Source organism: Benincasa hispida, chromosome 2, assembly GCF_009727055.1.
Source record: "Benincasa hispida cultivar B227 chromosome 2, ASM972705v1, whole genome shotgun sequence".
Classification (NCBI taxonomy): domain Eukaryota; kingdom Viridiplantae; phylum Streptophyta; class Magnoliopsida; order Cucurbitales; family Cucurbitaceae; genus Benincasa; species Benincasa hispida.
Window position 1 is genome coordinate 22,170,422 of NC_052350.1, and position 14,039 is coordinate 22,184,460.

Sequence of the window (14,039 nt, forward strand, 5' to 3'; positions counted from 1 at the left end):
TGAGTAGTCTATTGTGATAGGCTTGATGAAGTAATTAATGTGATTGTGAAAGTATGGCCGCCTTCTATGAAAAATTTTAATGGTCTTTTTCTATAGCTTTCACATTGACCCGAGGTTCTATGTGCATTGCCTTAGATAACACACTTTTATTACTGAGTCAATGGAAATTTAAGGAGTAAAATGTGTTATGGGGTCTCAACCATAGTTATTGAAAGTTCAAAAGGTAACTCACTCTCTCTAATTAAGTTATTGTCTTACTTCATTGTGCATTAATTCAAATCGAAAGATATTGATGTTTAAGTTTATTCTCCTATATTTGCTTAGATAAATTATTTATTGTTTTTTAATTGTCAGTCGTTCATGAGGAATTGTTGGGAATTACTAGTCAATTAGTCATTTGCCGAAATGACTTGTCATAAAATTAGCCAAAGATTTCTACATGTTTGTTCATATTTAATTTAAATTCAGACATGGAACGTTTTCCTATTTAACTTAGATATGAAACATTTTTGTATTTAATTAAGATAAGAAACGATTTCTACCTTTAATTTAGAAAAACGTTTTTGTTAGATTCCTACAAAATAAAAAATGATTGTTTTAGTCTAAAAAGGGCGAGATTCAATTTTGACATGATATTTCAATTATGAGCAAAGTTTTCACTCGATTTCAGTCTTTCTTCGACAAGTGCACATCTAAGAAGGGTGTTGTGTTAATTTCGAGGAGCAACTGACTTCAGGCGATTTAGCATCGAAGTCACGCCTATTTTGCTTTTAAGGCAGTGGATCTTCCACGGCACAATAATGATTGAGATTCGGAATTCACGACGGCCAATATGGTTACCAAATAGGACCTTAATTTTTTAATATATAATAAGGGGGACAAGAGTGGGGACTCAAACCACATATCCTTTAATACATAATTTAGGCTAATATTGAGTTATATATGGTTTAAATTATATATTTTTCTGCTATTTGAAAGCCTCTATATGTATATAATCTTCTTAGGAATAGTTGTCCCTTGCCTCTAAGTAGATATGATCGAAAAGAATGTGGAACAATGAAAGGATCTTTCGATTGTTTAATTAAAGAAGATGGAAAGCTTACATCTCAAAGTCTATAATGAATGAGATATTTCAGTTAGCGTCTCAATACCAACATTTAACTTTTGAAGTATAGATTAGTTGTGTGGTCATCTCTTTGCCATTTTGTTGAAGTTATGATCCCAAAATTGAAAATATATTTTCTCTATAATTAGTTACCAGTGCGTGTGGAACAAAACAAGCATTCTTGAGCCTTTTTCTTCGTTTTCTTTTTCTTCTTTTTTTAGTTTTGAAATATTTAAACTTTTTTTTTTTTTATTTATTTGGTTAAGTTTCACAAAATTTCAGTCAATCTTCCTTTTTCTTCTTTAACTTAAATAATTGAATACACTTGACTGAGGATCACCTTAGGCCACCGAACTAAATTCTAATAAAAATTAATGTAATTAAAATAAGATTTTATTAATGGATAAATCGTAATAGGCCTGAATAGTAAATACAATTGAATTGCTTTTGATTGCGTTTATCTAAAATTGTGAATCTGTCACATTTTACTGTTACCATGACCATTACCATTACTACTTGACTCTAATGATAACGGTAACTGTATAGGTAACAATAAATGTCGCAAATTCATAACTTTCATATTGTAATAGTAATAATATCTTTAACGATAATGATAACGGTAAGTAATGAGTCCCATGTAATTTTCAACCCAATCAGATTGAACACATTTAATTTATCAATCAGATTACACGATATGATTACAAATTTCAAAATGGCCCCACATCTTATTACTATTATGGAAAGCAGGTAAACAACAACAAAGGTAATCAATTGGGGCCCACTTTTTTTTTTTATTATTATCATTGATGTGTTACTTTTCAACAGGTGTAAACGTGACCTAATGTAATATGAGTAAAAGGAATGTACTTTAAAAAATGAGTTGTTTTCAATTATAGAAAAATGAGTCAATTTATTTACAGATTAGTCAAGAAACACGTCCAATATACACGTGAAATCTTGTAGTACTAATTATTTTTTAAAAAATAGTGATTTGTTAACATATAATGAATAAATATTATACAATTTTGTTTTAGTTACCATCCACTTTTAAAAAATAGATATGTAATAATTTTTATTTTAAGGTTCTCATATTACAGTTTTTTTTTTAAAAAAAAATTATACCGAGTACAAGAGAGAAAATTTGTTCTAATAATTAAATTATCAAATTAATATGTTACTATTCCATTATTATAATATATATAATGCAATAATTTTTATTCTAATGTTATTATATATCTATTTTGAAGTCACGTGAAATGATGCATTGTTTCATCATGTTAATTACTACTTTCATTCAATTAAATTCTCTATTTTTTTATTTTCTCTAACCTTTAGATCTCATGAAATTATTTATTTAAAATTGTAAATACAAGTATTTTATTTTTCTTTTACACGTGCATCTCACATATACATTAGAAGAAACAATGTACCAATTCAATGTGTGTAACTAATTTCACCCTAACATAGATGCATCTAATTGGCATCTATTGCATTCTATCTCGAAGAGTCATATCTCGACAACATCAATCGTACTTATTTTTTTATTATATAAATTTATTTTGTAAACTAAAAATTAGAAAAGTCACTTCCATTGTACATCTACATTCAAAAAGTCACAACACAACCACTCGGAAAAGGACAATATGAGAATTTATGAAAAATGCAAAGGCAAAAGGAACATGTAAAAATTCTACCTACATAGTAGAGATATAGTAAAATGTCATTATCTATCACTGACCAACAGTGACATTTTGTTATATCTAAAAATATTTTAACAATTTTGTTATTTAAAATAATTATTTTTAAAAAATAAAAAATAATAATAAAATAAAAGGGTCGTACTGGGTATTTATTATGGGCATGGCACAATTGGTAAGAATTTGACAAACTTTTGATAAAATAAAAATTTTATGGAGTAGTTGAAGTATATACTTTCCTCAAATTCAAAATTTCACCTCAGACGTTATTGAAAAGAAAAAAAAAAGTCAAAAGTGAAAAAATTGAGCATCATAGGGACCGACCAACCAATAGGGACAAGATTTAATTCATTCAAAAGAAGAAGAAGAAGAACAAAATAGGGACAAGCTTTAATTTGTGCCTAAAATGTAAAGGCAAACTTTGAATAGGTATTTGAAGATAATTTAATTTATTTATAAATATATTCTTGATTAAGAGGTCAAATATTCAAATTCTCTTATTGAACTTAAAAACACTTTAATAATTATAATTAAGGTATTCTATTAAATATCCTACTTAACTCATCACAAATCAGCACGTCATTTATCAAATTAATAACAAAATTATAAGTTATTGAAATTCGGACAAATTAAAAGAACATAAAACCCGAATTAAAGTTAAAAACAAAAATGAGTAGTTTTCGGTAAGGTCATGCATCTTTATTAAGACCATTGAATTAGATAAAGTGACTTGATTTAATTGAGTTATAATATTTGAATCCAAATTTAATTGGACCTTTAAGACGAACCGAGCAAAATTCAAATCCCTGGCTGGAAGAGACAATTTAAAGATATTTCTTAATACACCTAATTGTTTGGTAGTCCAATTAACTCTAGGAAATTGCAAAGCTATGGCCACCGACCTACAATTATTGGCCCAACTCCAACTTTCCCTCTCCCCCAACACTTCTTTATTGAAAATAATGCATTAACTTATTCATTAAACACTATTTTTTTTAAAATATAATTTAATTAGAGATTCCGTACCATTCAATCAAGATTTCATGGTCACTAATACACTTGTATTTCTATTGAACTATGTTCGCTTCGATTTTTTATTCTTCAAGATACTAAATCATATATTTCAAGTTAAAATATTTTTTACCATTTTACTTGTAATGAATTCTCTCTAATTTTATTAAGACCTAATAAATATAAATTATTGTAGTAAATTTCAAATTGACTTTAACTACCCTTTTGGATCCTTTTTATTAAGGTAAAATACTTTTTTGATATTTAGATGATCTAATTTTCACTTGGTTACTAAGTTTCAAAATATTATACATTTAGGTTTCATCGGCTAACCATTTTGTCTTTTGTTTTTCTTTTTAAAAAGTAAGTTTATATCGTCTAAATTTTTTACCATGATTTGCATCTTTCTTAATTATAATGATTGAATTCTTAGTCAAATTCTAAAAACAAAAACAACTTTTTGAAAGCTATTTTTTTAATTCTCAAAATTTAGCTTGGTTTTTTAAACAATTGGTGAAAAATAGATAATAAAGTAGTGTCCATAGGCTTAATTTTCAAAAACAAAATTATTACCAAATGGGGCTTAGTTATTAAATTTGAGTTTGGTTTCAATTTAATCCATACATTTTAAAATATTACAACTTTACTCTTGAGATTTGAGTTTTGTTATAATTTGATTTCTAAGTTTTAAGATTTTACACTTTTTACCACAAGGATGGAATGTGTAACATTTTAAAATTTATGACCAAATAGAAACCAGACCAAAACTTAGACACTAAAAAGATATATTTTTTTTCATCTTTATTAAATATCAGGTAGTTGTTGCAAATTCATGTTACCAAGAGAATTATTCCACGAAATTCTAGAAAGGTACTATGTACATTTTGAATTGATATTTTCTTATATCTCACTTCTTTCTTTCACATTAAAGCCATTTTTCACATGCACCATCTTGATGTAAAATCCTATAATCGACTATTTTTTTCTTCTCTTCTTTTAGATATAATATCAATATTATACTAACAAAATAACTTACAATTTAACAACTTTAAGATTAAATTTTGATTTCCCCCTAAAATTAATAAATAAAATGTAAGAAGAGAATAAGACTTGTGGTATTTGGTTAATTTAGGCATATTTGGTAATCATTTGATTTTTTAAAAAAAAAAAAAAAAAAAAAAATTAAGCCTATACACTCTACTTCCATTTCTAAATTTTTTCCTTTGTTATTTTCATTTTATCAATGGTTTAAAAAACCAAACCAAATTTTGGAAACTTAATTTTTAAAAGCTTTTTTTTTTTTTTTTTTTTTTGAATTTAGTAAAAAATTCATTCATTATAATTAAGAAACATGCAAATCATTGTAAAAAAAAGGAAGGAAATAAACTTAATTTTCAAAAATAAAAAATAAAAAATGAAATGGTTTTCAAATGAAATCTTAATTTCGATCCATTTTGATTTCAAAATAATTATATGTTTATCTCTGTATTTATAAGAAAGTAGCCATTTTTTATATTTGTATGTCATCTATGCTAAGAAAGCGACAACTCTAATCCTAATGCAAATATTACGCATAACAAAATAGTTTTTATGAACTTGTTGGCCGGTGTAATATTGACGAAGTGTGATAAAAAAAAAGATTTAAAAATTTAATGGACTAAGACGTAAACTTTTTAAAAATTCGAAATACCAAAATATACGTGCATATAAAAAAATTGTATTACTCAAAAAGAAAAAAAAAATCAAAATAAACCAAAGTGCAACAACTGAAATAATATTTAAAAGTTGATTTTAGATTAAATACCATTTTAGTCCTTGGATTATTTTATTTTAGTAATTATATGGTCCAATTTTAGTGTATGCAATTTGAATATATATAATATACTTCCAACAAACCTTAATTTAATCATTTAGTTAATTTTTATACAAATTGATTAAATAATAATTGTAGTTTTTAAGTAAAGAAAGACGCTTGAACATATTTTCACAATTTAAAAAAAAAAAAAAACTAAAGATAGCTAATTTCATTTAAAAAAATTAACACTATACCTTGAAAATACATAAATCAAAATAAAAGAAAACTCAAAGTATAAACATAAAAAATATATAATTAAATTATAAATTTAATTCTTATAGTTGGAAGAAAATTAGAATTTAAATCATATAATTAAAAAAATTAGCATTTAATCTTTTATGATTTGATAAACTTAATAAACAATCTATATGATTTAGTAAAATCATAACCAAATTCTAACTTTTATCTTAATAGAAGAAACTAAATTTGCAGTCTAATATAAATTGTAAATTTAATTTTGAAGTATTGTCGTATTGTTGACATACTTTCCTTGTTTAACCAAAAACAAACTTAAAAACTTATAAAAGCACCCTTTTATATTCTCTTTTGATGCATCCCAAATTTTATTATGTAATATTTTTATTTTTTTAAAATTAATTGTTTTAATTCTATTCTTCTTTGATTATTAAATGAGAAATATAAAAATTAGATAGAACCTAGACTAGCCTATGAAAAAAGAAATTAAAGGATGTGAAGCATAACCAATTTGAAACCAAAATGTCATAAATCTGACATCTGAAACTTCCAAGCTTTTTATGCAATATAATAAATAAACAATAAACTACATATTAATTATAAGAAAAATCCACTCTCTTGCTGTTCTATTTTTATTTATTTATTTATGAATATTCTCTTTGGCCATATTCTGTTTGGCTGTCCCCATCTTTCCCCATTTTCAACCGATCATGAAGTTGCAGCATCCTCACATGGCCTGCCCCAAACAAATCACAATCCAAAACTACAATTTCCCAAATGTCTAGGGTCTTCAAACCACAATTTTCATATTACGCCCCCTTTTAAATTGGGTTATAAATCCAATTCAAAAGATATAATATATATTATATAATTTATTATAAATTATATTTTAATTTCGAATTTCTTCACTAAAACTTACTTTTATTTAGTTTGGCCTTTCATTTCACATTCAAAACTCTCGAACCCAAACCCACCTACCCTTTTAGACGGTCAAGTATTGAGAGTTTGCATAATGGATTAATATTTGAATAGGAATAAAGTCAAGCACGCTTGGATTAATTAAATTATAAGAGTTTTTGGGTTGTATGTGTATGGGCTGCCAAAAAGGAAGCATCCTGGAACGAACGTGCCCATGTTCAAACTTACCACTTACTAATCATATTAAATTAAAATTAAAATTTTTGGTTGACAGTACACCAAAAAAGCCGTTACCGTTGCCTTACAGTTGCTCCCACAATCAAAGGCCAGCTCCAATTATTGTCGATCAAGAAAATTAAACCAACCCCCAACCCAATTGTTGAAAAATTATCGGCTTCTTGAGGGGAAAGGAAAAATAGAGGGGGATCGGAATTACGTTAATTTCTATACAAAATGGTAATTACAATTTGGGGAAACACTCACACCCAGACCCAGAAGCCAGAAACTTTAATTTTGTACAGAAAAATTAAGATTTTAACAAGAGTAAGCGTGTCGGTGAACAACACGATCTCTCAAAATCCCGTTGTAGAGTGCCACTCTGTTTGCCGGCATTCCTGGGTCAACGGCGGCGGCGGAGGGATTTTGCGGCGGCAAGGAGGAGGAGGAGGAGGAGGAGGAGGAATAGTTGTTGTTCCAAGCGATTTCGTGTCGTCTTCGAAAATCCTCGCCGTTCCCAATTGGATCGACAACGTCCTTTGCAAAGTGAACCCTTTTTTTGTGCTTCTTTTTCTTCCTGGTATCTGGAAAGGAATGAATTATAGAAACAAAAATTTAAGTTCAAAGAGTTGATAAGATAAAGAAATTAGAGGAGAAATTAGAGGAGAAGAGGTTCGTACCAGAAGGAATACAAGAGCGGAGAGTTGGAGGTGAGAATTGATGGATTGGGATGGATTTTTGGATGCAGAAAGAGAGAAGAATTACAGTACCGGAGACGGCAGCCATGGCTGTGGCCAGAGCCATTCCTTGTGAGTTCATCATCGATGACATACTTTTTTTCCTTTTTCTTTTTGTTCTGTCTCTTTGTAATAAGGTGAATAGAAAGAAGAGTACCAAAGTAATTGAGAAGTGATAGGGATTTATAAATAGGACATAGGGCGAGGTGATGTAATCGAAGCGACACTTAAAAATTTGAATCATTTTAAAATTATAGATGATTTAAGGGTATTTAGTAAAAAAAAAAAATTAAAAAAAACAAAAAAAAAAAAGGTTTGGGGGTAAGAAGTGGTTGTTACGGCTTAGTACTCTTTCGTGGCTTCGTCCAACCTTCTTTGATTTGAAGGTAACATTTTCGATTCTTTGCACGGATGAAATTGATATTGGACCATTTATTCTTTGATTGTCTTTTCAATGGAACAGTCGGGGACATGTTCTTATAGGAGTATTCTACCACATGATCTCTCATTGAGATGCAAAGTTTATTTAGATTTTTAATATTGACAGTCAATTAAGATAAAATCGGAAGAATCACTTGGCGTACTGTTATAATATATCATATCTGACATGAGCTTAATCTTTGTGTCCATAGAGTTACTTTGCGTTTTTCTTGGTTAGCCAAGTTAGTGATCTGAGGTTTTTTTTTTTTATTTTTTTATTTTTTGTTCGCAGCAACTTGGGGCTTCTATTAAGGAGACTCTTTTTTTCTTAAGTTGTGTATGCCTTCTCTCTTTTGTTCATGTTTATCTTAGTTTATTTGGTTGTGTTTGCATTTTGATTGTGCCTTGGCTTTGGACTGTGAGGTCCCTTTTGTTTTATTGCAAGTCAATATCTTTGCAAAAAGAAAAAAGAATTTAAGAAGTTTGGAAAATTACGAAATTTGGAAATTCTGAAGTTGTGAGATTCAAAATATAAGAATTGACGAACTCACAACCCAACTAAAGCTACTCGGATTAAACACCCTCCTCCAAAAAAATTTCTAATACTACTATAATACTATACTTCTTTTGTTCACATTATAAATTTGCTTTCATAAATATTTGTAGACTACGCATTAATTAGCTAGCAAGTCTCACCCTATTTTTAAAAGTAAATTGACATGACACACAACACGTGGAAGTAGCATAAAAAATCGTCTCTACTACCATTGTAGTATAGAAAATTTTTTCAATATGGTATTAGATTTTTATCGACTAGTTAATATTTCTATCAATATTTTACATTTTTATGAATTTGATATTGATATGAGAAGTGAACTGACATTTTGATTATATAGTAGAAAATCCAGAAAACATAGACATACCAACAACAAAGTGATATTCATGTAGAAATATCTAAACAATAAATATGTTAATTTATTTTTAAAAAATGTAAAATAATTATTTATTATTCATTCATTAAAAATGTAAAATATATCTACATCGATATTTTTGTAATCCCTATTTTCTTAAAATTGAGATTTCATCATTTTGTCAAAATCAATATTTTAATAATTTTTCATAATACCTTTATTTATCGCTTGTTATATAGATATCAAGACAAATTTTTAGTGTGAAAAAAAGAGAGGAGTAATAATCTCGAATATGAGCATTATTCCCAATAATTGGTTGTCTTACCAACATTCTTTAATAATTAAGCGACGGTATTAAATATATTTTTAGAAAAGAAAAATAATTATAATTATAATTATTTATTTATTTATTTATTTTTATTTTTATTTTTTTTATTTATTGGGTTTGGGTGGATTGTGGAAAATGGGAATTGGGGAGTGGGAGGAGCCTTCTACCAAATTCGGGAAAAGAAAAAGGCAAATGAGGAGGACCTAGAAAGAGGGGGTGGGATAATTTTTATGATAAAACCAAAGTTTTTAAATCATTTTAATTATTTCTTTTTTGCTTTCTGTTTTTGTCTATTTGTGACGGCTGGCCTGGATTTGTCTGATGTTTTTTTTTTAATTTATTTTCCTTAAAAATAAATTAAACTGATAAGTATAATTTAATTGCATTAAAAACATTACGCCAAAAGAAAATTTGAAGTTTTTTTTTTTTTTTTTTAGAGGATAATAAAGGGGAATGAATTTTCTCTGTCTTAGATAAGCAAAGCAATGAATGCAAAGTAAAAAGATAATTTTCTTTCTGTCGCTGTGGTGCATGTGTAGACACGTGCCACGTTACAATATAACTTTATTTTTCTTTTGATTTAATCAACAAATTTACATATAATTCTCATATGGGTAAACATTACGGTCTAAAGTTTAGGAACAAATGGTTACTTTCATATAATTTTCATATAACTTTATTTTTCTTTTGATTTAATCAAGATTTATTGTTATAGAAGTGAAAGTACTTGACTAAATCAATTTGGACCAAATTATTATTTTCATAAAAATATAGGAATAAAAAATATTTTTAAATCTTTTTTTCCTTAAAACAATTTAAATACACCCAATACAAAATTGAATGTTTTGACATATATTAAACATAAAATTTAACTTTATATTTATTCCATTTAATCTATCTACAAACAAACTTTTAAATATGTGTCTATCTATTTCATAAATCTCTAAACTTTTAATTTTGTATTTAAAAAATATATAAATTTAGAAAAGAAATAATTGAGTTAGTCAATATTTTTATACAACATTCAAAGTATAAGGAGTAAGTAAACTTTTCAAAAAATTAAAGAATAAAATACACATAAATTCAAAACTACTAAGTATTTGTTTAATGTTTAGAGATTATAAATGTGTTAGCGAGTATGAAGTTTATAGTTAGAATTCCTCTACCTTACTGTGTTAATAAAAGGTAAGAAGTTCACAAACTCAGAGGGTAATTTTTTATAATATTTAGTAATCATTTTTATTATTTTTTTTCCTTTTTGGAAATTTAAAGAAAGATGAGGGTCAATTTAGGAATAAAAGAATTATCTTGTGGCTAGGGAAGTTTGGATTACACGACACGTTAATGGGAGGGCAGGGGCAAATTGGGAATGATGATTTTCCATGGGTTGTGGACCAAGTCTTGGCGCTTTGAACATTGCTTTCACATGGCAATGACCTTTTTTTTTTTTTTTTTTTTTTTTAAAGAAAAATCACTTTTAATCTCAAACTTTTAGTAAAAGTAATAATTAATCTTCTAAATCACAATTTAGTCTCTAAATTTTATCATATATCAATTTCATTTTTATATTTTAAAAATTTTAACAATTTAGTCTCTATAGTAAAAATTGGTATTAAAATTTAATAAGATTTCTTGTATAAATAAATCGATAAATTAATTAGAGACTCAATATTTTTACAAAATGCATAGTCTACAACATAAAATAATAAAAATTGATATATAATTTTGATTTTTTTTTTACATTAAAGACTAAATTGTTATAAATTTAAAAGTACAATAACTAAATTATTACATAGTAAAGTTGAAAGTCTAAATTGTTACAAAATTGAAAGTATAGAAACTAAATCGTTATAAATTGAAGTTTAGAAATCAAATGATTACTTTTATGAAAGTATAGAGACCAAAAATATTTTTTAATTTTTGATATTGTTTAATACCTATGGTTATTAATGGAATAAATAAAGTTAGAAATAATCAAAATATTAGAATGGGAATAATTAATGTGGAAAAATAGGGAGTGTGACATAGCATTTTATGTGAACCCCAAAAAGGAATTGGGATGATTAGCATTGGATATATATGTTTGGTTTGGTTGAATAATAATGGAAGGGTGAGGGGTTGTGGGATTTGGTTAGGGCATGTAGGCCAATTACAACACTATATTCTTTTATTTTGTCTAGAATTAGGTTGGATAACTTTGAAAATCATTACTAGTTTTAATTTTAAATTAGGTTGAATTACAAGTCCAAGAAAGTGTATGATAAGTCTTATAAGCTTTTAATTTTTTTAATCTACTATGTAGTATATCCATAAATTTTAAAAAAGTGTTTAATATGTCCTTGTGAAATTTTAAAATCTTCTACTAAATCCTTAATTAACTAGTTTGTATCTATCTAAACTTTTAATTTTGGATCTCTTTTAACATATTTCAGATTTCATAAAATTTAAGAAATTATTAGCACCAAAAGACATTTTTTCAAACTTAGAACTTAACCCAACACAAAATTGAATTTTAATAACTTTTGAGATTGGCATTTTGATTCAAGTATAGTTATGATGAGCTAACCTAAAAGGGGGAAAGAAAAGAAAAGGAAAGGGGAGAGAGAAAAATGGAAGAGAAATGGTCAATGGAACAAAGCAATAGTATATATTTAATCAAATGTATTTATCACCTGATCAAATATAAAATACAAAGTCATGCCAATAATGCAAAGTGAACATAAAGAAATGTCAAGTCTATTTTTTCTATTGTGTAACATAATGAAAACCATTGACAGAATATAATGTGGACCAATTTTCAAAATGGAGTGGAAATGGTTTATCATAAATGGAAAAGTAACAATTAAGTTTATATTTATTTTTTACTTTCAAATTTCTAACTAATAGATTTTTAAGGTGGTATATGGGCATGCTTCAAACGGTAATGTGAACTATTATAATTTATAGATTGTAATAACCAACTCAATATCCTAAATATTCTCTTAAGATTTCTAATTTTTTAAATTTAACTTCTAATAATTAGTCCTTAAATTTTTAATATTTTATTTGATAGATCATGGATCTATTCAATTTCTATAAAGATGTGTAGATATATTATATACTCATATACCTTTTTAGAAAAAGAAAAGATTTACAATTTTAGAAATGGGGTATTATTTGAAGAAGGAAAAGGAAAAGGAGAAGGAGAAGATTTACCCTTCTAGACTCAATTGATTTCAAGGGAGGGGAAAAATTATTACCATTGAATATGTTTAATAAAATTAATTTGTAGGATCACCATCCATTTAGGAATCATTACTTTACAAAAGGAATACTTACATTATATTCTCCTAAACCATCCTCAATCTCATTTGCATTCTTTATTTCGTAGATCCATGACTTTTTTAATAATTATTTCAAATAAAAATTATATTGATATATTATTTAGAAATAACATTTTAATTAATTAAAATATGATAAATAGCATATATGATGATTGATTTATCGTCCGTAGTAAACAACATTAATTGGGTTTTAATCTCCATTAAAGACATAGAAGAAATAACATGTTCTTTCTGATTGAGTTTACTATAGTTAAAGTTGTCAAGATTCATTGATATGGTGTCATTCTACCCCAACTTCAACTTTCACACCAGGTTAACAAGGATCTGTCCATTCCTTTGGTGGTGAATAGATGTGGCTGGATTGTTGACTACAAAGTCAGCTTCAACTCCCATCTGGTGAATAATCAGCTTGAGAACTTTAGTGTGGCGCCATCTTTCGACCTATTAGGGCAAGACCTTAGGATCATACATGTGGCTGTAGCGTGCCGGGATGGAAATACTATTGTAGGGTTTTGTGCGGTGATAGGGTTGTTAGAAGGTTTTGTCGTTGTGACACAACATTGCTTTGTTGAGCAGAATTTGCCCCCTTCTCAGTGCGAAAATGTTGGTTGTTTATGGGGTCTTAGCTTGGTTAAGAGGATGTGTCTTTCACGTGTGCTAGTGCGCTATCAGACTCCTTGATGATCGTTCAGATGATTTCGGGAGGAGTTAATATCCATAGTGATGCGACCATTCATATAATCGATATAATATGGTTGACTGATTTTATTACGGGTAAAACTCGATCAACATATTGTACAACATGTCAAAGACATGGTCATTAATATTGTTACATGTCTTGCAGCAAATTTGGCAGACTATCTTTTCCTTATTTGTCTGCATTGATTAGCAGATTTTCATGGCTGCTTTCCTTATTCCCTACACATTATATTTATTCACTCCTAAAAGATATTTTCAAAGCTAATCTCATATATATATGATGATCTTTTTCATTTCTAGGGTTAACCACCTTATTAGAAAAGTGTGTGCATTGAATGTTTTAAGCTTAGGGTTTGTCTAAGCCTCAACCTTTATGTATTGTCTCCGAGAATCTTTGTATTCCTTGTTGAAGTTTTTTCTTCGGTAGCCATTGTAGACCTCGAGAGAGGTTTTTTTTTTTTTTTTCTTCTTTTGCTATAGTATTTAGGGAGAACCTAAATATGGTGAAGGTGAGGGGATCTCACTCTTAGGGGGAGCCTAAGCATGTTGTATTGAAGGGATCTCATACAAAGCTTGAAGAAGCATATTTGTGGAAGTGGGGAAAGCTCAAACTTAGGGGGAGTC

General features: G+C 27.6%; 1 protein-coding gene across 1 annotated transcript; it reads right to left on the reverse strand.

Annotated features, from left to right (window-relative positions):
- Nucleotides 1-6,996: 6,996 nt before the first annotated feature.
- Nucleotides 6,997-7,948, reverse strand: LOC120071499. Its single transcript, XM_039023814.1, has 2 exons — nt 7,678-7,948; nt 6,997-7,581 (listed from the first exon to the last, which is right to left on the reverse strand). Exons 1-2 carry the CDS (start codon nt 7,826-7,828, stop codon nt 7,316-7,318), a joined length of 417 nt encoding a protein of 138 aa, XP_038879742.1. The 5' UTR covers nt 7,829-7,948; the 3' UTR covers nt 6,997-7,315.
- Nucleotides 7,949-14,039: the final 6,091 nt, after the last annotated feature.